This window comes from Oncorhynchus keta, chromosome 36, assembly GCF_023373465.1.
Source record: "Oncorhynchus keta strain PuntledgeMale-10-30-2019 chromosome 36, Oket_V2, whole genome shotgun sequence".
Classification (NCBI taxonomy): domain Eukaryota; kingdom Metazoa; phylum Chordata; class Actinopteri; order Salmoniformes; family Salmonidae; genus Oncorhynchus; species Oncorhynchus keta.
This window is the reverse complement of record NC_068456.1, coordinates 29,030,216-29,057,945: the sequence shown is the minus strand read 5'-3', so window position 1 is coordinate 29,057,945 and position 27,730 is coordinate 29,030,216. Positions and strand designations below refer to the sequence as shown.

At 40.8% G+C, this 27,730-nt stretch overlaps 1 protein-coding gene across 9 annotated transcripts in view; it reads right to left on the bottom strand.

Moving 5' to 3' along the window:
* Window positions 1-27,306, bottom strand: part of LOC118373047 (uncharacterized) — a 34,774-nt gene extending 7,468 nt beyond the window's left edge. For 2 of the 9 annotated variants that reach the window (XM_052498838.1, XM_052498844.1), the window contains exons 1-8: window positions 16,409-16,489; window positions 6,962-7,044; window positions 6,302-6,385; window positions 6,142-6,198; window positions 5,749-5,952; window positions 5,353-5,469; window positions 282-327; window positions 55-145 (exon numbers count right to left, since the gene is read on the bottom strand). In XM_052498838.1, coding sequence (XP_052354798.1) covers window positions 55-145; window positions 282-327; window positions 5,353-5,469; window positions 5,749-5,952; window positions 6,142-6,198; window positions 6,302-6,385; window positions 6,962-7,044; window positions 16,409-16,472 — 746 coding nt within the window. In that variant the 5' untranslated portion in view covers window positions 16,473-16,489. Of the gene's footprint in view, window positions 1-54; window positions 146-281; window positions 328-5,352; window positions 5,470-5,748; window positions 5,953-6,141; window positions 6,199-6,301; window positions 6,386-6,961; window positions 7,045-16,408; window positions 16,490-23,550; window positions 23,755-27,192 lie in introns of those variants that run through there. The other 7 variants (XM_052498846.1, XM_052498845.1, XM_052498843.1 and 4 more) reach the window with 7 other exon arrangements.
* Between the last annotated feature and the right edge of the window lie 424 nt (window positions 27,307-27,730).

The following is a 27,730-nucleotide window of genomic DNA, read 5'->3' as shown; positions in this document are numbered from 1 at the left end:
GAGGTCATGTGGTAGTAAGTGATATAATGCAGACATATAATGGTGTGACATTACCTGTAATCCTTTGGGTCGTATTTGATGGCTTCTGTAAACATAACGACGGCCTGAGAATACTGGCCCTCCTGCACCAGCATGATCCCTTTTTCTACAGGGCACATACACAGCCAGAGGCTCAAATGTACAAACAACATCTGAGCATGTTTGCACAGCAAGGTGTGTGTGTGTGCACCCGTATGTGTTTGAGGGTGTGTACAGAAAGTAGTATAAATGCACACACTCACCTGTCAACGAGGCGCTTCTCTTAGTCACAGCATCTGTTCCATTCACCTGAAGAAACCAGAACATGTTCCCAAAAAAGTAAGGCAAATACATTCATTTGTTCACATATTAGCTCCCTAGAGTTTGTCCTACCTAGGAAGATGTTTACTGTCACTGTAACCTGCAGCTCTAGGCCTGGGTTGTTGTTATAACATGCTAATTAGCACTTTGTGGAAAAGTGTTTGATAAAAAGCACGTAGGCCTAGGATATATATATATATATATAGAATTTCCTAGAAAGTCAGTCACATCTTACTGATGTATCCTAGACCTATGTATATATACATACATACACATAAATAAAACTGTTGGTAACCTCTGACCCAGTGACACGACTGACCGTGCTCTAGCCTGTGCACTGAGGCAGTGTATGTGTATCTATGTATGTGTGTGTGAGACTATGCGAGGTCAAACACAAACGTTCCAATAACTGTTTACCATTCCAGATGCAGAGTTCACCTCATCTTAGGGAGGGCATTGAACCTGCCACGGCCTACAGATATCAACACGATGGGAGACCAGATAAAAGCCTTTTGCTTATTCATGAAAAGATTGTTGGAGTTAGATTAATAATATTTTTTATACAAACATACAGTACCAGTCAAAAGTTTACACTTACTCATTACAGGGGTTCTTTATTTTACTATTTTCTACATCGTAGAATAATATTGAAGACATCAAAACTATTGAATAACACATATAGTAAGATGGTGCCGAAGAGGATGGCTGACGTTTTAATGCTCCTAACCAATTGTGCTATTTTGTTCGTTTTCTAGCTTATTTGTTCACTTATTTTGTACATAATGTTGCTGGTACCGTCTCTTATGACCAAAAATAACTTCTGGACATCAGAACTGGGATTACTCATCACGAACTGGAAGAAGCTTTTTCCTTTAATGAGTCTGACGAGAAAGATATACTGCTCTCCCGGGAACAGGCCCAGATCCACGTCATTTGCGTGAAGAAAACACGGAGGAAAAGAGGATGCAGATCACGCTGCCTTCTGAGAATCCGTAGGCGATCAGAGTAAACTCCCACTGCCATCAATTCTACTTGCTAACATGTAATAAATAAAATTGATCATCTTCCTACCAACAGGACATTAAGAACTGTAATATCTTATGTTGTTTCACTGAGTCGTTGCTGAACGACGACACGGATAATATAGAGCTGGAGGGATTTTCAATGCACAAGCAGAACAGAGAAGCTACGTCTGGTAAGACGAGGGGTGGGGGTGTGTTGTCTTTTTGTCAATAACAGCTGGTGCGCAATGTCTAGTATTAAAGAAGTCTCAAGGTATTGCTCTCCTGAGGTAGAGTACCTTATGATAAGATGTAGACCACACTACCTACCGAGAGAGTTCTCAACTAAACTATTTGTAGCTGTCTATTTACCACCACAGACCGATGCTGGCACTAAGACTGCGCTCAACCAACTCTTAAGGCCACAATCAAACAAGAAAATGCTTACCCAGAAGCAGCGCTCCTAGTGGCCAGGGACTTTAATGCAGGCAAACAAATCAGTTTTACCAAATTTTTACCAGCATGTCACACATGCAACCAGAGGGGGAGAAAAAAAACAAAGAAAACCTACAGACCACCTTTACTCCACACACAGAGATGCATACAAAGCACTCTCCCACCCTCCATTTGGCAAATCTGACCATAATTCTATTTTCCTGATTCCTGCTTACAAGCAAAAACTAAAGCAGGAAGTACCAGTGACTCGCTCAACACGGAAGTAGTCAGATGACGCGGATGCTACGCTACAGGACTGTTTTGCTAGCACAGACTGGATGAATCCCGGGAACACATTCCAATGGCTTTATCAATAAGTGCATTGACGACGTCATCCCCACAGAGACAGTACCTACTAGAGGTCGACCAATTATGATTTTTCAACGCAGATACCGATTATTGGAGGACCAAATAAAGCCGATACCAATTAATCTGACAAAAAATGTTTTTTTGTAATAAATGACAATTACAACACTGAATGAACACTTATTTTAACTTAATATAATACATCAATAAAATCAATTTAGTCTCAAATAAATAATGAAACATGTTCAATTTGGTTTAAATAATACAAAAACAAAGTGTTGGGAGAAGAAAGAAAGAAAAGTGCAATATGTGCCATGTAAAAAAGCTAACGTTTAAGTTCCTTGCTCAGAACATGAGAACATATGAAAGCTGGTGGTTCCTTTTAACATGATACTTCAATATTCATTGTAGTTAATATAGTATTTATAGGACTATTTATCTCTATACCATTTGTATTTCATATACCTTTGACTATTGGATGTTCTTTTGGACACTTTAGTATTGCCAGTGTAACAGTATAGCTTCCGTCCCTCTCCTCGCCGCTACCTGGGTTCGAACCAGGAACACATCGACAACAGCCACCCTCGAAGCACCGTTACCCATCGCTCCACAAAAGCTGCGACCCTTGCAGAGCAAAGGCAACAACTACTCCAAGTCTCAGAGCGAGTGACGTCACCGATTGAACCGTTATTAGCGCGCACCCTGCTAACTAGCTAGCCATTTCACATAGGTTAAACCAACCTAATCTCGGGAGTTGATAGGCTTGAAGTCATAAACAGCGCAATGCTTGAAGCACAGGGAAGTGCTGCTGGTAAACGCAGTAAAGTGCTGTTTGAATGAATGCTTACGAGCCTGCTGCTGCCTACCATCACTGAGTCAGAATGCTCTATCAAATCATAGACTTAATTGTAACATAATGACACACAGAAATATGAGCCTTTGGTCATTAATATGGTCGAATCCGGAAACTATAATTTCAAAAACAAAACTTTTATTCTTTCAGTGAAATACTGAAACCGAAACTCCTTCAGACTGTTGGAAAAGCATTCCAGGTAAAGCTTGTGGAGAGAATGCCAAGTGTGCAAAGCTGTCATCAAGGCAAAGGGTGGCTACTTTGAAAAATCTCAAATATGAAATATTTTTTTGGTTACTTCATGATTCCATGTGTGTTATTTTATAGTTTTGATGTCTTCACTATTATTCTACAATGTAGAAAATGGTAAAAATAAACTAAAAGCCTTGAATGAGTAGGTGTGTCCAAACTTTTGACTGGTACTGTATGTCTCAGCTACCATTACACAACAACTGCGTTTCTTGGACATACCAGTCGTTTACAATTCAACCGAGAGTGGCGGAAGTGAAATGTTACAATTGAACATAACAGGCTGCAGGGCAGTGTTAATTTTGTCAACAATAACTATGAAGAAAAATATTAGTCAACTACCTGTTTTTCCCTGATGAAAACTAATGACAAAAACTAAATTGTTGCGTTTATATTTTTGTTCAGCATATTTTCGTCAACTATACCAACCAAAATACCTTTTCTTACTGGAAAATGATACATCATCAGACACATGGAATGTTCCACAGGACAATCCAAAAAAGAGAAGTGGCAATTTAGAATGATAGTAAAAGGTGCAAACACAGATTTTCTTTCAATCATCACATCAATTAGTTCCTATTTTAACCATTTTGAGATGTAAAAAATGCTCCTGAGCACAATTTAACACAGCACTCTAGACTAAGGTGTCCAATTTACCCCTGGTCTCCCCTATTACAGTAGACAGTTAGCCATCAACACTCCTACTACTGACAGCAACCTATTGCCAACACTCCTACCACAGTAAATAGTTACTGTACCTCACTATCCTTAGCCCCCACACTCCTACCACAGTAAATAGTTACTGTACCTCACTATCCTTAGCCCCCACACTCCTACCACAGTAAATAGTTACTGTACCTCGCTATCTTTAGCCCCCACACTCCTACCACAGTAAACAGTTACTGTACCTAGCTATCCTTAGCCCCCACACTCCTACCACAGTAAATAGTTACTGTACCTCACTATCCTTAGCCCCCACACTCCTACCACAGTAAATAGTTACTGTACCTCACTATCCTTAGCCCCCACACTCCTACCACAGTAAATAGTTACTGTACCTCACTATCCTTAGCCCCCACACTCCTACCACAGTAAATAGTTACTGTACCTCGCTATCTTTAGCCCCCATACTCCTACCACAGTAAACAGTTACTGTATCTAGCTATCCTTAGCCCCCCACACTCCTACCACAGTAAATAGCTACCACAGTAAACAGCTACTGTACAGCTACTGTACCTAGCTATCCTTAGCCCCCACACTCCTACCACAGTAAATAGTTACTGTACCTCGCTATCTTTAGCCCCCACACTCCTACCACAGTAAACAGTTACTGTATCAAGCTATCCTTAGCCCCTTCACTCCTACCACAGTAAACAGCTACTGTACCTAGCTATCCTTAGCCCCCACACTCCTACCACAGTAAATAGTTACTGTACCTCGCTATCTTTAGCCCCCATACTCCTACCACAGTAAACAGTTACTGTATCTAGCTATCCTTAGCCCCCACACTCCTACCACAGTAAACAGCTACTGTACCTAGCTATCCTTAGCCCCCACACTCCTACCACAGTAAATAGTTACTGTACCTCGCTATTCTTAGCCCCCACACTCCTACCACAGTAAATAGTTACTGTACCTCGCTATCCTTAGCCCCAACACTCCTACCACAGTTAATAGTTACTGTACCACACTATCCTTAGCCCTGACACTACCACCAGAGCAGACAGTTAGCCATCAACACTCTTAGTGCAGATAGCAAGTAATCACCAACACTGCTATAACAGCTATCAAACAGCAAGCTTTCACCAACTAGCTAGCTACCTAGCTATCCTTAGCCCCAACAACACTTCTATAACAAAGTGACATCTAGATGGCAAGATATCCTAAGTCTCACAGCAGACAGCTAGCTAGCTATCATCAACACTCCTACCACAGAAACATCTTTAACCCCAACAACTTCTAAGTAGCTAGCTAGCTATCGTTGCCACAACAACTCTTACAGACAGACATCAACAAAACACCCATCTAGCTAGATATCCTGGCTAGCACCACTCTTACCATAGCAACTAGCCAGCAAGGTAGATATCCCAAAGCTCACGGTCCACTTACCTCTCTGGTTCTGCCCTCATTCTCCTTGGACTTGCGCCCAGGTTTGGTCCAGCCTTTTGGCCTGATGTGGCTAGCAGCGTTGGCAAAGAATGCACTGCTCACATCCCACTCCGGTTCCTACAGTAGAGAGACAAAAATAAAGACATATGTGTGAGAGAGAGAGTAGTTTACTAAAAGGTACCCATCAGTGTGTATTAAGACTCCTCAAGTAGAGACGGCTCCCCTAAACTAGCCTGGGTAGCTTCCCAGACTGTTTCTTGACTCAACAACACTACATAATTGGCCTGGTTCCACCTTAGTTCTTTACAATTCCTATAGTCATTGTCACAGACAGCATAAACAGACCTGGGACCAGGCTCTTAAGCCATTGCCAAGACGGAGTCAATCTATCCCTACCTCTTCAGAGTGTCGTGCAGTGGTCTTCTGGGGTCCTTTAGTCCCCGAGGGGGCTGGGGATGGGGCGGGAGGCTCCTTGGAGCAAGGAATGGCTGCTCTATCCTCTTTTTCTTCTTCTTGCTCCTCCTCCTCAAGCTCAGAATCGCTCTCCTCTGCTTCCTCCTCCTCAGATTCACCACCATCATCATACTCATCTTCAGCGTCCTGGTAAACACACACAGTTAGAGAGAGCATATTATAACCTAGCTGGAATGCCAACTGTCCATTCCTTTTTATAACAACCATTCATTTCTATACCAACCATTCCTTTTTTCGATTACTGCAAATTAGGGTGCTAATCGTCATATGATTCAGATTAATTTAGAAGACATGTAATATTGGTTTGTAGTTTACCTGCTCGGTGCTCTCAGGCATCTTCACCTGCTCCAGCTTCTTGCGCTCCCGTTGACGCTGAGAGAAACATAGAAACAGCATCACGCATCAGGAATACACATGACTATGTTGTTCACTATGGCTCAGGAGGAGTAGGTGTGTGTGTGCGCGTGTTGCTCACCTTCCTCTTGGCTCTGCGTCGCTCCACTCTGCGTTTGGCCTTCTCCTCCTCACTCAGACTGTCCTCCCCACTGATGTCCTGTTCCTTAAAGACATTATTTGGTACTACTGTATACTTTCTACTGAAAGTAGTGCTCACGAACCGTAAGGGGTCCTCGAAAATTGCCTACTATGTCACATTTGTGCAGATATGTGTACCACATCATTGCTCTCCCTCTACTGTGTGTGCGCAACACTTGTTGGCTGTCACTCAAATGCTGAGGGACTGAAGCTCATTGGCTTAGAAGTCAAATTGCTAGGAGGCTGGTAGCCGTGGGGGAAAATGTAGGGGAAAATGGTGCAGCACAGCTCCCAGAAAAAGCGTTGCTTTGAAACTAGGGAATTCGTGGCTAATTGAGGTAAGACAGTAATTCCTCTCATAGATTATGCATGTATGAACTACACATTGGCACATCCAGCACAAAGCGGAAGGTTAAAGTCACCGCCTAAGTTCCAGAGCATGCCATTTAACTTTAAGACCACAATGCTCCGAACACTGTCAAACATACATTGTCCTTCAGTGTAACATGTCCTTACCTCTGATTGATAGTGTCACATTTTCAGGAAAATCATTCGTATGGAGATTCCTGCCAAAAATATGATTTGAAGATGATTACCTTACCTGAGAAAGTGTGACGTCATCGGTGGGGTCAGGGGTCACTGCGCCACACTCCATCTCCTCCTGGCCCTGGGCACTGGGGGCTTCTGGGCAAAAAACAAAAACATACGAGTGTACAAAACATTAGGAACAACCTAATATTGAGTTGAACCCCCATTTGCCCTCAGAACAGCCTCAATTAATCAGGGCATGGACTACAAAGAGTTGAAAGCATTCTACAGGGATGCTGGCACATGTTGACTCCAATGCTTCCTTTCCTCAGTTGTTTCAAGTTGGCTGGATGTCCTTTGGGTGGTGGACCATTGTTGATACACACGGGAAACTGTTCAGCGTGAAAAACTCAGCAGCGTTGCAGTTGTTGACACACTCAAACCTGTGCGCCTAGCACCTGCTACCATAGCCCATTCAAATGCACATCAATATTTTGTCTTGCCCATTCCCTCTGAATGGAACACATAGATAATCCATGTCTCAATTGTCTCAAGGCTTAAAAGTCCTTCTTTAACCCGTCTCCTCCCCTTTATCTACACTGATTGAAGTGGATTTAACAAGTGACAAAGGATCATAGCTTTCACCTGGATTCAGGTGGTCAGTCTATGTCACAGAAAGAGTAGGTGTTCCTAATGTGTACATCAGGGTTCTATTCATACGTTGCATACTCAAAGAGGTAAGCCAATCAATGTCTGTAATAGAGAATTGGTTGAAACCTAGCTAACATTAACAGAACTGTGTGGTCCGATACAGGCTTGAACCAGGTCACGGCTTCGCTGACATCGGATTCAAGTCAGTCTGTCACGCACATAAGTCTAACGACTGAACAGAATATATTTTTTTTAAATATTGTTTATGGTCAAAGCCTTAAAACAGGGGTGTCAATTTCATTCCATGGAGGGCCTAGTGTCTGCTGGTTTTTGTTTTTTATCCTGTCAATTAAGACCGAGACAATTAGATGAGGGAAGTTCCTTACTAACCAGTGACCATAATTATCAATCAAGTCCAAGGGAGGAGCGAATAAACTCTGCCCTCTGTGGAATGAGTTTGACATGTGTCTTACACTGACAGGATTCAATCTTCTGTGTTTTACATTTCAAGCTCTGAATTCTGATGGACCAAAACGAGGATTTTTTTTAAAATAAAGAAGTGAAACAGCTGTCAAGAGGTGTACATGTGACTTCTCTAGAAATACAGCACATTCGGAAAGTATTCAGACCGTGACTTTTTCCACAGCCTTTTTCTAAAAATGATTCAATTGTTTTTTCCCCCATCAATCTACACACAATACTCCATCATTTGGCAAATGTATAAAAAAAATACTAAACTGAAATATACATAAATATTCAGACCCTTTACTCAGTACTTTGTTAAAGGACCTTTGGAAGCGATTACAGCCTCAAGTCTTCTTGGGTATGCCGCTACAAGCTTGACACTCCTGTATTTGGGGAATTTCTAACATTCTTCTCTGCATATCCCTTTCAAGCTCTGTCAAGTTGGATGGGGAGCGTCGCAGCACAGCTATTTTCAGGTATCTCCTGAAAATAGGATGTTCGATCGGGTTCAATTCCGGGGGTCTTGCTCGGCCACTCAAGGACATTCAGAAACTTGTTCCGAAGCCACTCATGCGTCGTCTCTGCTGTGTGCTTAGGGTCATTGTCCTGTTTGACGGTGAACATTCACCCCCAGTCTGAGGTCCTGAGCACACTAGAGCAGGTTTTCATCCAGGAACTCTCTGTACTTTGCTCTGTTCATCCTGACACCCAGTCCCTGCCGCTGAAAACAAATCCCCACAGCATGATGCTGCCACCACCATGATGCACTGTAGGGATGGAGCCAGGTTCACTCCAGACGTGACGCTTGGCATTCAGGCCAAATAATTCAATCTTTCATCAGAACAGAGAATCTTGTTTCTCATAGTCAGAGTCCTTTTGGTTAGGGCTAACCAATCACATTCAGAATCACACACCAAGTTTATTGGCCTCGACCTGTGTTAAATTGTATTGATTCACGTGATTTCAGGATTCATTCAGCAGTTCCTGTAGGTTCTGTTACAAGGTGGGTGGATTGCTATTACAAGGTGGGTGGACGCTTACAGTAAGCAACCAAGCTATTCCATTTATTGATTTTCAAAAGAATACATAAAAAAATGTCACTTGTGCGGTAGGATGTGTAGATCAAAGGGTGTTAAGTACACTGCTCAAAAAAATAAAGGGAACACTAAAATAACACATCCTAGATCTGAATGAAATGTTCTTATTAAATACTTTTTTCTTTACATAGTTGAATGTGCTGACAACAAAATCACACAAAAATTAATCAATGGAAATCAAATGTATCAACCCATGGAGGTCTGGATTTGGAGTCACACTCAAAATTAAAGTGGAAAACCACACAACAGGCTGATCCAACTTTGATGTAATGTCCTTAAAACAAGTCAAAATGAGGCTCGGTAGTGTGTGTGGCCTCCATGTGCCTGTATGACCTCCCTACAACGCCTGGGCATGCTCCTAATGAGGTGGCGGATGGTCTCGTGATGGATCTCCTCCCAGAACTGGACTAAAGCATCCGCCAACTCCTGGACAGTCTGTGGTGCAACGTGGCGTTGGTGGATGGAGCGAGACATGATGTCCCAGATGTGCTCAATTGGATTCAGCTCTGGGGAACGGGCGGGCCAGTCCATAGCATCAATGCCTTCCTCTTGCAGGAACTGCTGACACACTCCAGCCACATGAGGTCTAGCATTGTCTTGCATTAGGAGGAACCCAGGGCCAACCGCACCAGCATATGGTCTCACAAGGTGTCTGAGGATCTCATCTCGGTACCTAATGGCAGTCAGGCTACCTCTGGCGAGCACATGGAGGGCTGTGCGGCCCCCAAAGAAATGCCACCCCACACCATGACTGACCCACCGCCAAACCGGTCATGCTGGAGGATGTTGCAGGCAGCATAACGTTCTCCATGGCGTCTCCAGACTCTGTCACGTCTTTCACGTGCTCAGTGTGAACCTGCTTTCATCTGTGAAGAGCACAGGGCACCAGTGGCGAATTTGCCAATCTTGGTGTTCTCTGGCAAATACCAAAACGTCCTGCACGGTGTTGGGCTGTAAGCACAACCCCCGCCTGTGGACGTCGGGCCCTCATACCACCCTCATGGAGTCTGTTTCTGACCGTTTGAGCAGACACATGCACATTTGTGGCCTGCTGGAGGTCATCTGGCAGTGCTCCTCCTGCTCCTCCTTGCACAAAGGCAGAGGTAGCGGTCCTGCTGCTGGGTTGTTGCCCTCCTACGGCCTCCTCCACATCTCCTGATGTACTGGCCTGTCTCCTGGTAGCGCCTCCATGCTCTGGACACTACGCTGACAGACACAGCAAACCTTCTGGCCACAGATCGCATTGATGTTCCATCCTGGATGAGCTGCACTACCTGAGCCACTTGTGTGGGTTGTAGACTCCGTCTCATGCTACCACTAGAGTGAAAGCACCTCCAGCATTCAAAAGTGACCAAAACATCAGCCAGGAAGCATAGGAACTGAGAAGTGGTCTGTGATCACCCCCTGCAGAACCACTCCTTTATTGGGGGTGTCTTGCTAATTGCCTATAATTTCCACCTGTTTTCTATTCCATTTGCACAACAGCATGTGAAATGTATTGTCAATCAGTGTTGCTTCCTAAGTGGACAGTTTGATTTCACAGAAGTGTGATTGACTTGGAGTTACATTGTGTTGTTTAAGTGTTCCCTTTATTTTTTGGAGCAGTGTATTTTGTATTTTAATTCCAGGCTATAAGGCAACAAAAGGTGAACATTTTGAAAGGGAGTGTAGACTTTCTATAGGAACTGTATTTTTAGCTTTGGATCATTTTATTCTGCCTTGTGTAAGTTTTAGATACATTGGCTTGTGCCTTGAAATTCCGTTACAAAAATCCCACTCATCTTTAAGATATGTTCTAATTTCTCTCCCTCATGAGGGACAATAATGAAAGTTAACAGAAGTAACAAGTAAAGGTAGACCTATCAATTAGTTAGTGTTTTTACTGATATACATTTTCGTTATAAATTATTAAGTCAAATAAAATGTATTTGTCACATGCTTCATAAACAACAGGTGCTGTGAAATAGTTATGGGTCCTTCATCAACAATGCAGAGTTATGATAGTGATTTAAAAAAAGTTACTTTTAAAATCACCAAAATCAGTAACGGAATTCTGCAATTGAATTGGCTACATTGGGAAATCATAGAAGTCAAACCACAGTTGGGTTCACAAGTTTGGACAGCACAGTAGAACAGAGTATTAGTTCAGCACAGTACAGTTCAGCACAGTACACAGTAGGGCACACAAGTTGAGAACACTATAATGTACTGTACTATACTTTACTGTGCTGAAGTGTACTGTACTGTGCTCAACTGTACTGATCTCTACTGTGCTGTACTTTGATGTTCAAACTTGTGAAACATTGACATCTATGATTGTTTCAGATTTGGTCAGGAACAACAACATGTGGTCTAGTTTGAGAGCAGAGCTCATTAAAATAATAGCCAGTGTGTAGAATAATACCCAGATATGCAAAGGAAGATATTTCATATGTATACTTTAGTGTACCTATTTAGGATACATCACCATGAAGAGAATGACATTCATATCCATAATTATGCATTTCTATGTTGTGCAGATCAGGGAGCCATGATGAAATTCCGTTACCGGGTGTAAATCCACTTCACTTACTCAATAAAGCAAATAGATTTTTTCAATGTCAAGGTGTGGTGTCATAGATGACACCCCATTGTTTTGGCTGACATCGTTGCATCTTAATTCAGAGCAGATATTTAACAGAGTTTTTAAATTTTTTGAGGGATTTTACAGAAATTCTGTTACCAAAGTTTGCATCTGCACAGTTCTTCCAGTAAGTGTGTTTCTGTAAAAATGTCTATGTACATTGTTAAAAGGAGTCATTGTGCATAGAGTTGTATGGTTTGTTTGGAACCCTAGTCCCCTTCTGGTTAACAAAGACCATAATTAATTTGCCAGAATTTGACATAATTATGACATAACATTGAAGGTTGTGCAATGTAACAGCAATATTTAGACGGTTCCGTTTTTCATTGAAAGAATAAATGTTTTGTTTTCAAAATGAGTTTCCGGATTTGACCATATTAATGACCTCTGTGTGATTCTTTTTTTGATAATTAAGTCTATGATTTGATATTTGATTGAGCAGTCTAAGCGGTGGTAGGCAGCAGCAGGCTCGTAAGCATTCATTCAAACCGCACTTTCTTCCGATTGCCAGCAGCTTTTTGCATTGCTTGAAGCACAGCGCTGTTTAGGACTTCAAGCCTATCAACTCCCGAGATTAGGCTGCCAATACTATAGTGCCTATAAGAACATCCAATAGTCAAAGTATATGAAAGACAAATGATATAGAGAGAAATAGTACTATAATAACTACAACCTAAAACTTCTTACCTGGGAATATTGAAGACTCATGTTAAAAGGAACCACCAGCTTTCAAATGTTCTCATGATCTGAGCAAGGAACTGAAACATTAGCTTTTTTACATGGCACATATTGCACTTTTAATTTCTTCTCCAACACAGTGTTTTTGCATTATTTAAACCAAATTGAAAATGCTTCATTATTTATTTGAGACTACATTTATTTTATTTATGTATTATATGAAGTTAAAATAAAAAAGTATTCATTTTTCATTCAGTATTGTTGTAATTGTCATGATTACGTATATACAGTGGGGCAAAAAAGTATTTAGTCAGCCACCAATTGTGCAAGTTCTCCCACTTAAAAAGATGAGGCCTGTAATTTTCATCATAGCTACACTTCAACTATGACAGACAAAATGAGAAAAAAAATCCAGAAAATCACATTGTAGGATTTTTTATGAATTTATTTGCAAATTATGGTGGAAAATAAGTATTTGGTCACCTACAAACAAGCAAGATTTCTGGCTCTCACAGACCTGTAACTTCTTCTTTAAGAGGCTCCTCTGTCCTCCACTCATTACCTGTATTAATGGCACCTGTTTGAACTTGTTATCAGTATAAAAGACACCTGTCCACAACCTCAAACAGTCACACTCCAAACTCCACTATGGCCAAGACCAAAGAGCTGTCAAAGGACACCAGAAACAAAATTGTAGACCTGCACCAGGCTGGGAAGACTGAATCTGCAATAGGTAAGCAGCTTGATTTGAAGAAATCAACTGTGGGAGCAATTATTAGAAAATGGAAGACATACAAGACCACTGATAATCTCCCTCGATCTGGGGCTCCACGCAAGATCTCACCCTGTGGGGTTAAAATGATCACAAGAACGGTGAGCAAAAATCCCAGAACCACACGGGGGGACCTAGTGAATGATCTGCAGAGAGCTGGGACCAAAGTAACAAAGCCTACCATCAGTAACACACTACGCCACCAGGGACTCAAATCCTGCAGTGCCAGACGTGTCCCCCTGCTTAAGCCAGTACATGTCCAGGCCCATCTGAAGTTTGGTAGAGAGCATTTGGATGATCCAGAAGAAGATTGGGAGAATATCATATGGTCAGATGAAACCAAAATATAACTTTTTGGTAAAAACTCAACTCGTCGTGTTTGGAGGACAAAGAATGCTGAGTTGCATCCAAAGAACACCATACCTACTGTGAAGCATGGGGGTGGAAACATCATGCTCTGTGGCTGTTTTTCTGCAAAGGGACCAGGACGACTGATCCGTGTAAAGGAAAGAATGAATGGGGCCATGTATCGTGAGATGTTGAGTGAAAACCTCCTTCCATCAGCAAGGGCACTGAAGATGAAACGTGACTGGGTCTTTCAGCATGACAATGATCCCAAACACACCGCCAGGGCAACGAAGGAGTGGCTTCATAAGAAGCATTTTAATGTCCTGGAGTGACCTAGCCAGTCTCCAGATCTCAACCACAGAGAAAATCTTTGGAGGGAGTTGAAAGTCCATGTTGCACAGTAACAGCCCCAAAACATCACTGCTCTAGAAGAGATCTGCATGGAGGAATGGGCCAAAATAGCAGCAACAGTGTGAGAAAACCTTTGACCTCTGTCATTGCCAACAATGGGTATATAATTGAGATAAACCTTTGTTATTGACCAAATACTTATTTTCCACCATTATTTGCAAATAAATTAATTATAAATCCTACAATGTGATTTTCTGGATTTATTTTCCTAATTTTGTCTGTCATAGTTGAAGTGTACCTATGATGAAAATTACAGGCCTCTCTCATCTTTTTAAGTGGGAGAACTTGCACAATTGGTGGCTGACTAAATACCTTTTTGCCCCACTGTGTGTGTGTGTGTGTGTGTGTGTGTGTATATATATATATACACACAAATAAATAAATAATATAATATATACATTAAAAAAATAACCGTTTTCTAGATCTGTGTCTAAGGGTAGCCTCTAAGTGAAACATGTGTAAGCACAGGTGTGGGAGTTCTGTAGAAACAAATCAATAAATACAAGCCATTTTTACATCAGCAGATGTCACAAAGTGCTTATTCAGAAACCCAGCCTAAACCCCCAACAGAGTTTGTGTGAGCCTAGTAAATGGTGGGACAGGGTGAATGTGAGTTTAATGATGATGCAGATCCTGAGATCTCAGTGTAAACACAGAGATGAGAAGAAGGCGGGTGGGGACGGTTGGTATCCATATATAGAACATCTGCTAAGATCAAACCAACACACATCAAAGTTGTATGTATTGGTCTCTGTACTAGAGGCATAAATTAGTGCTGGCGTTTTGCTTGGCTGGAAATTTAATTGAGGAAATCTGTTAGAATGTATTCCCACGCATAAGAGATATTTGACTGTATACAAATGTCAGCAAGTTTGAAATTATTATGTTTTAGTCAAATGCTATATCTGTTTGTGCTTCTTGCCGTAATTTGCATTTTACAAATGATTTGTAATTACTGTATGTTCCGGCCCCCTGACCATCAGCTCAAGAAAAAGAGAAAAAAAACACATTGAGCGATCTGAATCTAGTTGATGATCCCTGCTCTGGGCTACGGCCTTATCAAAACACTGCCATCTTTTCTAAATGACTTCAAATGGCTGAACAGGGACAAAGTCATCCAACAATATGTTCTGGGAGGGCAGGGAAGGTCTGGGGAGCTGGCTGACCTGTGATGTCACAGCCTCATGACTAGGGCCCGCAGAGTCCCTTCCCTGAGCCGAGTTCAAACTTCTTAGGGGAGAAGGGAAGACATTTAAAGGGATAGTTATATGATACATGTATATCGTTATGGTCTTCTAACCTCAAAAGGAGCTCAGTGAAAAGTAGTCAAAGGTATATATCTTTTCTTTCTTTTTCTTCTTCAGAAAGCTGTTCCTGTAATCTAAATGGCCATGATGTCAGTGGGGTACAAGTCCATTGATGAATATAATACTACAGTGGCTGATGTCATAAGTTCCCCTCACATGACAGTATGCTGATTTCCTATTGGGCTGCTAGGGGTCAAGTCAGGGCCACTGTGTCAGTTCATTCACCCTGGAAGACACCAGGACAAATATACAGGTAATGGGATACAGATACAGATACAGTGGGCATGTTCAATAGGGCACAATGTAGCAAAATGTTTCCAAAATGGAAAGTGAAGAGGGGGGAGGGATGTTTAGATAAAACACTGGATTGACATCTATACATAGACCTGTACACTGTTGAAATTTCCATCTCCTCAGTGTGGAAGATCTGTAGCATTTCTTGCAGTAGTTCCCACGCGCACACATACAAACACCAACGGTGACTAACTATCCATCTGTGACTCACCACCAGACCATATAGGGATGGAGTAAATCTCAGCATCTGGTCCCATCCAGAAACCCTGAGATCTGAGAGGACAGGATAGACATAGACTAAACACTAGGAAATATGGTAAAAACTCCACCCAGTCCTAATTTTATGTCAGTGTCCGGCCTGCTACTTAAATGGCAGGATACGCATGTTCTTACTGCACCGTCTGAGTACCCATTACCTGCTAAATCATACTGTTCCTTCAATCCCTATCATAAAGGAATGTTCTCTGTCCAACAAATTATCCAGATCTGATGCCAATAGCAACAAAAGATCCAGTGTTTACCTCTTGTTGGAAATTAGTGGTGCTGAAAGGGGATTTTGCTGACACAAGAATGTAAAATATACAGTATATCATCCCAAACTATGGGAGGCTAGCTACACCATCTAGCTAAATACGATACTCAGCCTCCCTCGTCATCGCTATTCACTCACTACCCAAATCGGAGCTCTCCGACTCTGCCCTGTCCTGGAGAGCTATGCCTACTGTATGCAGGCTTTCGTTCCAGCCTAGCACTAACAACCCCAGCACTCATTTTGGACTCATCATACTCTATAATGGTACCTGCTAGACATTTGCATGACTGAAATCATCTAACATCTCAGATCACAGGTGTGTGAGAAAGCGCAAAATTCTACCATGAGAGATTGTTGGGTCGTTCCTCCACAAAAAAGCACCAGAAAGAGGATTGACTGCCACCATCTCAAGATTGTTCGGGAATCATGTCTGTAGTTAGAAAAAGATTAGATTAGCATTCCTACAACATTTTGTTGAAATATAATTTGATCTCTGAGAAATTAAGCTAATTGATTTCTCCCAAATTGGCCATTTTAAATGATTGGATTCATATAAAATAAATAGGGTAAATAACATCCAATTTGGACCAAAAATAAATAAATCTAACAATGAGCAAGACATGAGGATTCCAAAGAAAAATGGTGAAAAGCCACCCATGGATCCCCACCCCAACAACCAATATTATCAGTTCTCTATGTTTGACAAGTAGTATTGAGCTGCAGCTTAGAGTCGTATTACTTTATCCTATGTAAATTGTAAAGTCTTGTCTCTGTCTTTTCCGTTTTGCGTCGGACCTCAGAAAAACTAGCTGTTGCTATTGAAGTCGGCTAATGGGGATCCTAATAAAATAAAATAAACAATGTACTGTACCTACCTACGTAATAACCACGTCATCAAGTTACAAAGAAAAAAATACAAATACCAAAAAAGGGGAACAGGGCTGCAAGCTACACTTTCTGCAACTGGAATCAGGCCTAGACAAAGAGATCAGAAACCAGGGGATTCAAAGAGCTACTTTGTAATCACAGCTTTGACATTGAACCTTTATTGAACTAGGCAAGTCAGTTAAGAACAAATTCTTATTTACAATGACGGCCTACCCCAGCCAAACCCTAACCCAGACGACACTGGGCCAATTGTGCGCCGCCCTATAGGACTCCCAATCATGGCCAGTTGTGATACAACTTGGAACCGAACCAGGGTCTGTTGTGACGCCTCCAGCACTGAGATGCAGTGCCTTAGAGCACTGTGCCACACGGGCTACCCAACAAGTTGTTGCGAATTTAGAGCGAGAGTAAAGTTAGTGATCAAAAAGAAGAGAGGGACAGCATGTCAGTATTTAGCACAAATGAGAAGGGGAAAATTATTTTGTCTCTGTCAATGGAGGCTGCTGAGGGGAGGACGGCTCATAATAATGGCTAGAACAGAGCGAATGAAATGGCATCAAACGCATGGAAACCATGTGTTTGATACCATTCCACCTGGTCCACACCAGCCATAACTGGGGAAGAGGGGCTCCTGGTAAAGGTGCCACCAACCTCCTGTGCTCTCTGTGTATCATGTTATGTAACTCATCTCTGAAATCTACAAGAGAAAGAAAATTGTCAACAAAAAATGTTGAGGGAAACTTTGTAGAAAGTTTAAACATTTCGAAAATGTTATGTGGTTCCCGCAATTTGGTTGTTTGGTTGGTTGGGGCAGTTGTGGGTTTGATTCCCACATGGGCCACAAACAAAATACTGTAAAACTTAAAATAATAGCCCAGGTGTTTGCTTAAATCCCTGAACACAACGGGGCCCTTTTTGAGCCAGGCATCTAGCATCTATTTCTTTAATTCACACAACCCTTTGCATAGTTAAATTGTTTATTTCCAACATTTTAATCCATTTATTTCTTTTCTGCACTAATGCATTACCATTTACACACTGCAACTAGGTTTCCATCCAATGGGTGACAGATTTTCCTTGACACCCAAAAGTACTATTTTGAATGCTTAGCAAGACAGGAAAATAGTCAAATTCATCCATACTGCCTCTGATCTGGCAGACTCACTTGTAAATGATGTATGAATGTTGGAGCGTGCCCCTGGCTATCCCTAATAAAAATGTGGCTGGTTTGCTAAATATAAGGAATTTTTAATTATTTATACTTTTACTTTTGATACTTAAGTATATTTTAAACCAAATCATTTTACTCAAGTAGAATTTTACTGGGTGACTGACTTTTACTTGAGTCATTTTCTGTTAAGGTATCTTTACTTTTACTCAAGTATGACAGTTGGGTACTTTTTCTACCACTGCCCATGTGTAAATGTAACTGGGAGGAAGTGTAGTTTGTTGGCTGGAGGCACACAGTCATAAGGATCTGTGCAAACCTGCTACAGTAATGGCGTTTTCACACGTAGTTTGACTATTGGTTACATTGTATTCTTTCCATTTGGTCCGGTTGGAACTAAAATTCCTAAATAAAACTGTGTCCAAGCAAGTCATTTGTTTATCGTCCAAAAATGCTCACCTTTTGGTCCTAGACTTGGCCCCAGTAATGTACTGGGCGTACAGCCCAGTACATCACGGGGGCCAAGCTTCCTGACATCCAGGACCTATATACTAGGCAGCGTCAGAGGAAGGCCCAAAAATGTGTCAGTGACTCCAGTCACTCAAGTCACAGACTGTTCTCTCTGCTACTGCATGGTAAGCAAAACAGGAGCACCAAGTCTAGGACCAAAAGCATCCTGAACAGCTTCTACCCCCAAGACTGCTGAACAACTGATCAAATGGCCACCCGGACTATTAACATTGACCCCCCCCATTTGTTTTTACACTGCTGCTACTGGCTGTTTATTATCTATGCAGTCACTTTACAAATTACCTTGACTAACCTGTACCCCCACACATTGTCTCGGTACCGGTACCCCCTGTATAAAGCCTCGTTATTGTTATGTACATTTCTTGTGTTACTTTTTATTTTTTATTATTATTTTTTATTTTTTAAACTTTCAATTATTTAGTAAATATTTTCTTGACTCCATTTCTTGAACTGCATCGTTTAAGGGTTTTTAAGTAAGCATTTCATGGTAAGGTCGGCGCATGTGACAAATAAAAGTTGATTTGATTTGAAAATGTGCCAACAAGAAACAGTGTGTATTTCCTAGGACAAAAAATGATGACAGATCACCAGATAAGGAGACGGTAATGAGACACCAGTCCGTTTTAGAGTAATGGAGGACATAACCATTAGGGCTGGGACAATACCAGTATCAGGATATTATTTAGTATTGTGACAAGGAAATAAAACACAAGGTGGTTTAAACTTCTTTAGGAAAACAGCCCTAATGTTGCAAACAAACATCATTATGCTATCATCCAGAGTCACATTGATATATTTTCCAAGCTATTAGCACACAATCTTTTACATAGAGTAGGTTTTTAAAGGACCAAAGAGTTCTCCGCTTCATGTTTTCATTTTGTTATCATAACACTGTTTAGAATATCTACATAAGTTCAGCTATTGCATTTTTGTCATATTACACTGTAGGTTACTCAGTATGAGAAGAGTGTCATCCTCCTGCATCTCACATCTGTCTGTAGTTATTGAACTCTGCCTGCTGGACCCATGAGACAAACTCTGTCATATCCAGGATGGAGTGTCATACACTCCACCCCTCCTGCCCCCTGACTGCACCTGTCCATAACCTGTAATACATTACACTGATGGAAGGGATGTATCACTCAATGGCGACTTGAAGACAGAACCTCACCCAGAGAGGTGTGCATGTCAGTATGTTAGATAGTCAAATAATCCTTAGATTTGGGCAAATAGACCATAGAAATGCCATTCTAGTTCTGGTTAGAGAGCTGAAGTTATGCTCTAAACACAACTGATTTTATTTGTTAGGTAAAGTGTAGACATACAGTCTATATAAGCACAACAATATGATATTTACAGCAGAAAATGTTTCGTCTTTGTAACACAAACACATCCTTAGATTTTTTTGTTGATGCATCTACACTCAAGTTGGGTGATGTTCAATGTCAACATGTAGCCTGCACCAGTAGGGAGATTAGTTCTAGGATTTGTTTCCCGGGAAAGATCTAACAGTGGACATAAGGAGAGACAAAACTTGCCAGTTATAGAATATTGTGTAGGTGAGCTGACTGAAGACCATGGGCATTCAACTGGCAGTAGTTTATTTTGTTTCCACGATAACATGTATTTACTTACATGATGTTATGAAATGTTGAAACTAAGTTGCAAGCTACTTTTGTAGCAAGTGTGTCTTATTTACCACATTACAGACACTAATTCTTGCCATAACTGATTTGACAGAGAAATATAGCTGCAGCTAGCTACCATTTCACCAAGCTATGCTAGCTAGCTGCTGTCAGGTTGGCTAAATACAAGGTCTTTAGCCTACATGTTGAACCTAATTAGCTGAAAATCTTGAGATGGTGAGTCAGTCAGGAGGGGAGAAGTCCTCAAATTCAAAACTGAATTCTCTCCAGACGGGTTGGTTGTTTAGCAACAACCGAAGTGTGTGCACTATGGGACAAAACAGACAGGGTTGGCTTAGATTGTTGACAACATGTAAACTAGATTGTCTCCAAATGTTTATTGAATGCATAAATACATTTGCACAATGAGCACTTGTTGTCTCTCAAATACATTGTTAGAGTTTAAAATGTAACCATATTACAGTTGACATGAAATCAGTCAGACACACCAAAGGAACACGCACATTAAACCACAGCCCAAAGACAACTCGTTTGAGCATTTTTTTGCGAGCATTGATGAAAATAATTTGGTTATGGAAATTCAGGTGTTTCAGACGTTTGAGGCTGCTGTACAAACACTGAAAATAAAAGATGCAACATTGAAACTTAAGAACGGAAAGCATAGCAATACATAGTGACTATGCATAGATGTTATCATCTACGCATAGTCGCTTTCATAACTCTACCTACATGTACATATTAGAGGTCGACCGATTAATCGGAATGGCCGATAATCTGTATTTTTGGACACCGATCATGGCCGATGGAGCCACGGTAAGGTGCTAGCTAGCATTAAACTTATCTTATAAAAAACAATCAATCTTAACATAATCACTAGTTAACTACACATGGTTGAGGATATTACTAGTTTATCTAGCTTGTCCTGCGGTGCCTGTTTATTCATCATTGAATCACAGCCTACTTCGCCAAATGGATGATTTAACAAGCGGATTCGCGAAAAAAGCACCGTCGTTGCACCAATGTGTACCCAACCATAAACATCAACGCCTTTCTTAAAATCAATACACAAGTAGATATTTTTAAACCTGCATATTTAGTTAATATTGCCTGCTAACATACATTTATTTTAACTAGGGAAATTGAGTCACTGCTCTTACATTCTGTGCAACAGAGGCAGGGTATATGCAGCAGTTTGGGCCGCCTGGCTCGTTGCGAACTGTGTGAAGACTATTTCTTCCTAACAAAGACAGCCAACTTCGCCAAACAGGGGATGATTTAACAAAAGCGCATTTGTGAAAATTGCACAATCATTCCACGACTGTACCTAAACATAAACATCCGGAAACTATCATTTAGATAGCCTTTCTTAAAATCAATACACAGAAGTATATTTTTTAAAACCTGCATATTTAGTTAAGAAATGAATGTTAGTAGGCAATATTAAACTAGGGAAATTGTGTCACTTCTCTTGCGTTCATTGCACGCAGAGTCAGGGTATATGCAACAGTTTGGACCACCTGGTGCGTTGCAAACTAGTTTGCCAGAATTTTACATAATTATACATTATACATTGAAGTTTGTGTAATGTAACAGCAATATTTAAACTTAGGGATGCCACCCGTTAGATAAAATACGGAACGGTTCCGTATTTCACTGAAAGAATAAACGTTTTGTTTTCTAAATGATAGTTTCGGATTTGACCATATTAATGACCAAAGGCTCGTATTTCTGTGTGTTATTATATTATAATTAAGTCTATGATTTGATAGAGCAGTCTGAGTGAGTGGTGGTAGGCTGTTTAGGACTTCAAGCCTATCAACTCCCGAGATTAGGCTGTCAATACTGAAGTACCTATAAGAACATCCAATAGTCAAAGGTATATGAAATACAAATGGTATAGAGGAAAAATAGTACTATAATAACTACAACCTAAAACTTCTTACCTGGGAATATTGAAGACTCATGTTAAAAGGAACCACCAGCTTTCATACTGTATGTTCTCATGTTCTGAGCAAGGAACTTAAACGGTAGCTTTTTTACATGGCACATATTGCACTTTTACTTTCTTCTCCAACACTGTGTTTTTGCATTTTTTAAACCAAATTGAACATGTTTCATTATTTATTTGAGACTAAATTGATTTTATTGATGTATTATATTTAGTTCAAATAAAAAGTGTTCATTGTTCATTCAGTATTGTTGTAATTGTCATTATTACAAATATATACATGTAAAAAAAAAAAAATTGGCCGATTAATCGGTATCGGTTTTTTGGGGGTCCTACAATGATCGGTATCTGCATTGAAAAATCATAATCAGTCGACCTCTAGTACATATTACCTCAACTAACTGGTGCCCCTGCACATTGACTCTGTACCAGTACCCCCCTGTATATAGTCTCGCCATTGTTATTTTACTGCTGTTCTTTAATAACTTGTTACTTTATTTATTATTCTACATATTTTTGTTTACTTCATTGTTGGTTAGGGGCTCGTAAGTAAGCATTTCACTGTAAGGCCTTTTTCGGCGCATGTGACTATTACAATTTGATTTGACAAAGAACAGTTCTACCGCTTCTTAGACTTGCTTTCAATGAGAATGACATGTCTATAACACTTCTATGTGAATTTTGTCTGGTTGCTACACATTGCAGCTTTAATGCATTGGGTTCTGGAGAGCAAGGCTATGCCATGTTATCGATTGAGCAATTCTTATCAGTTGTGCTTCATTAAAGTGTTTTTGGACGAGGCGATGAGAGGAAGTGTTACTCTAATAGCCAAGCCGTCATAGGTATGCATTCAGATTCCTTCATTCAGTAAGATATGCAAATGTGCAAAATCCCTGTGCTGTTCTCAGTTAAGACCGAAATACTTTAATGAAATATAGTTGACACGTTACAACTATTTTTGTGGGCCATTAAACAATCCACACCATGAACACTCAGACGTAAATTCGTGTAGCAATCGTTACATTTTATAATGTACCAATGTAGCGTCGAAAAAGCTAGCGGGAGAGTGGCAAGCGTAGCCACTTGTTTGAATGTATTTTAACTTCTAATCATAAACAAGCAACAAAAGCGCCGAAGTATGTTATTGCAGATTCGTTATTATATCAGTGTAACTCCAAACAATCCCTTGAAATGTTTTGTAATCCTAGTTCAAAGGACAAATCAACTTTTCTTTTGCCGACTAACTGTTAAAGAGTTGAGAGGAAAGTTCGAAAAGAGTTGTAAAAAAGTGGAGATTTCTTACCGCTCCCAAGCCCCAACAGCCTGTAAATATCCCATGTGAACCGCATGACACCGACCATTCAGCATTATCGACTCAAATACCCGTTAACAAAACCACACACATTGTTACAAAGTAAAAAACGCTTATAACATGGGGGACCTTAGCTGTCTCAGATCTGCGGGAATTTGGGAGGTTTGGTCAGGGCTTCCTGGGCGTCATGAGTCGGCATATTTGGTTCGTTGGAGGTACCACCCAATGCCCACGTCTTAAAGAGGCAGTTCACGACTAAATCCAAAATTTATATTCGTTTTCACATATAAATATAATCTAGAAGTGTACGTATGTTCCCTTCAATCTGTGCTGTAATGTTTTGCGTTAACTCTACTGACATTACAACAAATAGGCCTATACATTCCATTCCATGAGCCACATCAGTTCGCATAATTTGAATGAACGTTCTACATGACAATTCAGCATCAATTGATATAACATCCCAAATTTCCATGGAAATGATTTCGCTTTCAATAGATACTATAGAATGTTATTTTTTTAAATAAAAGGGTGGTGGCCACTATTTAGTGTACGATACTCTCAACCCCTGATAGTTACAACCTAATTTACATGGACCAGTGGGATTCCCAAACCTCACCTAATGTTTTCACAGTAGCCTTTCAGTTTAAGATGTTTTAATTTGGACCAAAATATTAATATTGACATCTTCACAGAAAAACCGACAGACAAGACTGTCATTTCAGCTGCATTTTTACAATTTAGACATTTGGTTCAAAGTTCATAAAATATATTTTTTACAACATTTGTGAACAATAGAGGTGGAGTTTTATTCACATTACAAAGGATTGTTCAAAGTATATTCATTCACAATTTTATTTATTTAACTCAGTTAAGAACAAACTATTATTTACAATGACAGCCTACACCAGCCAAACCCAGACAACACTGGGCCAATAGTGCGCTGCCATATGGGAATCCCAATCACAGCCGGTTGTGATACAGCCTGGATTTGAACCAGGGTGTCTGTAGTGACACCTCTAGCACTGAAATGCAGTGCTTTAGACCACATGTTTAAATGTCAATGTTTAACATTTGCAGCAGATTAATCGTGTGTGTGTGTTACAGCTGGGACGATAAATCAAAAATGATCGACACCGACCATACTGATCACTTATCACAGACATTTTGCTGATATCGTTCATTACGATAAATAGCCTGTGCTAGCGAAATGTGAAATTTGAAATGAAAAAGTTAGCTAATATGGGTGATTGTTACTGGGGACAATTGATGGCTACAACCATCAAACTAGTAGCAGTAGTTTAAAGGATGATTAAAAAAAAACTGTGGTGCACATTAATGTTATAAACATATCATTCTATTTATCATTATCACATCAATTCAGACAAAATATTGCGATATGAATTTCTGTCCATACCACACAGCTTTAGCATGTGTGTGTGTGTGTGTGTGTGTGTGTGTGTGTGTGTGTGTGTGTGGGTGGGTGGGTGTGTGTGTGTGCATATGCGTGTCACTCAGAGAGTGCAGTCTTTTCTACCATTATAATTAGGCTGAGAGCTTTTGAGTTTGAGCTTTTGTTCAGTCATTTTTGTTCTATTCCAGAATTCAACTCCTCATAGTGTTCTATTCCAGATTTCAACTCCTTATAGTGTTCTATTCCAGAATTCAACTCCTTATAATGTTCTATTCCAGAATTCGACTCCTTATAGTGTTCTATTCCAGAATTCAACCCCGTCGTCACACCCTGATCTGTTTCACCTGTCTTTGTGCTTGTCTCCACCCCCATTCAGGTGTCGCCCATCTTCCCCATTATCCCCAGTGTATTTAAACCTGTGTTCTCTGTTTATTGCCAGATTGTTTTGTTCGTCAAGCCTACCAGCGGTTTTCCCCTTGCTCCTGTCTGTTTCTATTTCCTGTTTTCTAGTTTCCCCAGTTTTGACCATTCTGCCTGCCCTGAGCCTGCCTGCTATTCTGTACCTTGTCACATCACACTGGATTATTGACCTCTGCCTGCCCCTGACCTGTTGTTTTGCCTGCACCCTGTTCTAGTAATACACTTTTGTTACTTCAACACTGTCTGCATCTGGGTCTTTCCTAAAATGTCATACCCTTATAATGTTCTATTCTACAAATCTAGTTTGCTAAGAATTGAATTAGCAGCCCTTTGGAATGTCATCAGTCGGAATGAGTTGAATGTTCAATAAAATGCATGTCATGGTGTCCCCGTACCATGCAAATGGATGGAGATCTATGTGGATGTGAGATCATTCCTCTAGAAAGAGACATCAGTGAGAGTGTTTGTTTTAGCTCAGCATGGTTACCGGGTGGGCATATTTTGTACATCATTAGTTATTATCCTTATCCTAAAGCGCAAACTCCGCCCAAACGGTGAAGCGAGCTATAAAGCACCTACAGCTGGGAATTTAGTGTTGAGGCATTGGCATGGACCACCTCCCTATTTCTCCATCACTCCCTCCAATCAGAGTGGGTTGGTAAGGTTTCAGCCACGTTTCAGGTCAGTTATGGCAGCCAGAGCAGCATTCCACCCCAGAGAACCCATCACTCCACCACCTGAGGAGGAACACACACACACGCCTTTCCAAACGCCTGAAGGTACCACGTTCATCTGTACAAACAACAGTATGCAAGTATAAACACCATGGGACCACGCAGCCGTCATACCACTCAGGAAGGAGACACGTTCTGTCTCCTAGAGATGAATGTACTTTGGTGCGAAAAGTGCAAATAAATCCCAGAACAACAGCAAAGGAGCTTGTGAAGATGCTGGAGGAAACAGGTACAAAAGTATCTATATCCCCAGTAAAACATGTCCTATATCGACATAACCTATAAGCATATACTCTACATCTACATACTGTGCATTCATTCACCTACTTGAGAATGGAACACACACATCTGAGAACACACACTCACTCAAGCCTTTTCTCCTGTCACAGAGTACACAGAACTGTGTCCATTCTAGTAATTCTATATATGTGTGTTGCATATGAGAGCAGCTGCACTAACAGCAATTACATCTCCCCATTAATCCAATCTCTTATCTTAAAGGTGCCGTATATTGGAATCGCTCCACCATTTCCTGGATGCTAAATTTCTAATAGTTTGCCTAATTTCTATTTATGTGACAAAGCAAGCAATCTTTGTACCATCTAAAACGCTGTGAAATATATTTTCAATAACCAAAAATATTATATTTTCAGCTGTTTGTGTACAAAACCGAAAGTAAAAGACACAAAACAAAACTTAAGTATGGGAAGCATAGAAATAGCACACATAGAACATATATACCACTCCTTAGACTTTCTTTCAATGAGAATGACAGATCTATAACTTACATTTCTATGTGAATGTAGATGGGTTGCCCAAAAAGGTACATATTGTAGCTTTAAAGAATTGTCTCTTACAATGTCCAAAGCTCCAAAAGTGATATTACTGTACACGTCCAACAATATGGTGCCAAGTGTAGAACACACACACACACACACACACACACACACACACACACACACACACACACACACACACACACACACACACACACACACACACAAGGATGACTTGGAGCTGGCACCGGATAAAACGCCAATAAACCATTTACGACCAATTACAAACCTGGATGGTAGCCGCTGCCACACAGGTAAAGTCCTTTGGTGGACGGTAGTCTGAAAGGGAGGGCAAAGGTCGAGCGAGGTAGAGCTGATCCAATGACATCGCGCCGTGGAAGATATTCTGTAAAGGATAAAATAACATACTACATAAACCCAAGTCCAATTTCACCCTTCTCCCTAAAGTTCCCTCTTGTTCAAACCCCCTCAACGATCAAAGCATTCTATTGGCGTGAGCATGTGCTAGGGAGAGTTCCCACCATATTTCTTACACCACTCCATCCTTTTGAAACTTTTAGCCATGCAAGTAGAATAGGGAGTTTCTGATTGTGTGGATAGGCTCTATGCCTAGATACATGGTGAGTATACGAGTGCACACTTCAGGAGGAAGGATAAAAGATAGAAATTTAGGGAACGGAGGAAACAATAAGGGTTTAGAGCATAACTTTGCTAACCACACTTCTCATTTAGGCATGACTAAGAATACAGGGGCTTTGTTTCACTCATCCTCGTCTCTGAGGGATTCCCCTGATGGGGAACTGAGA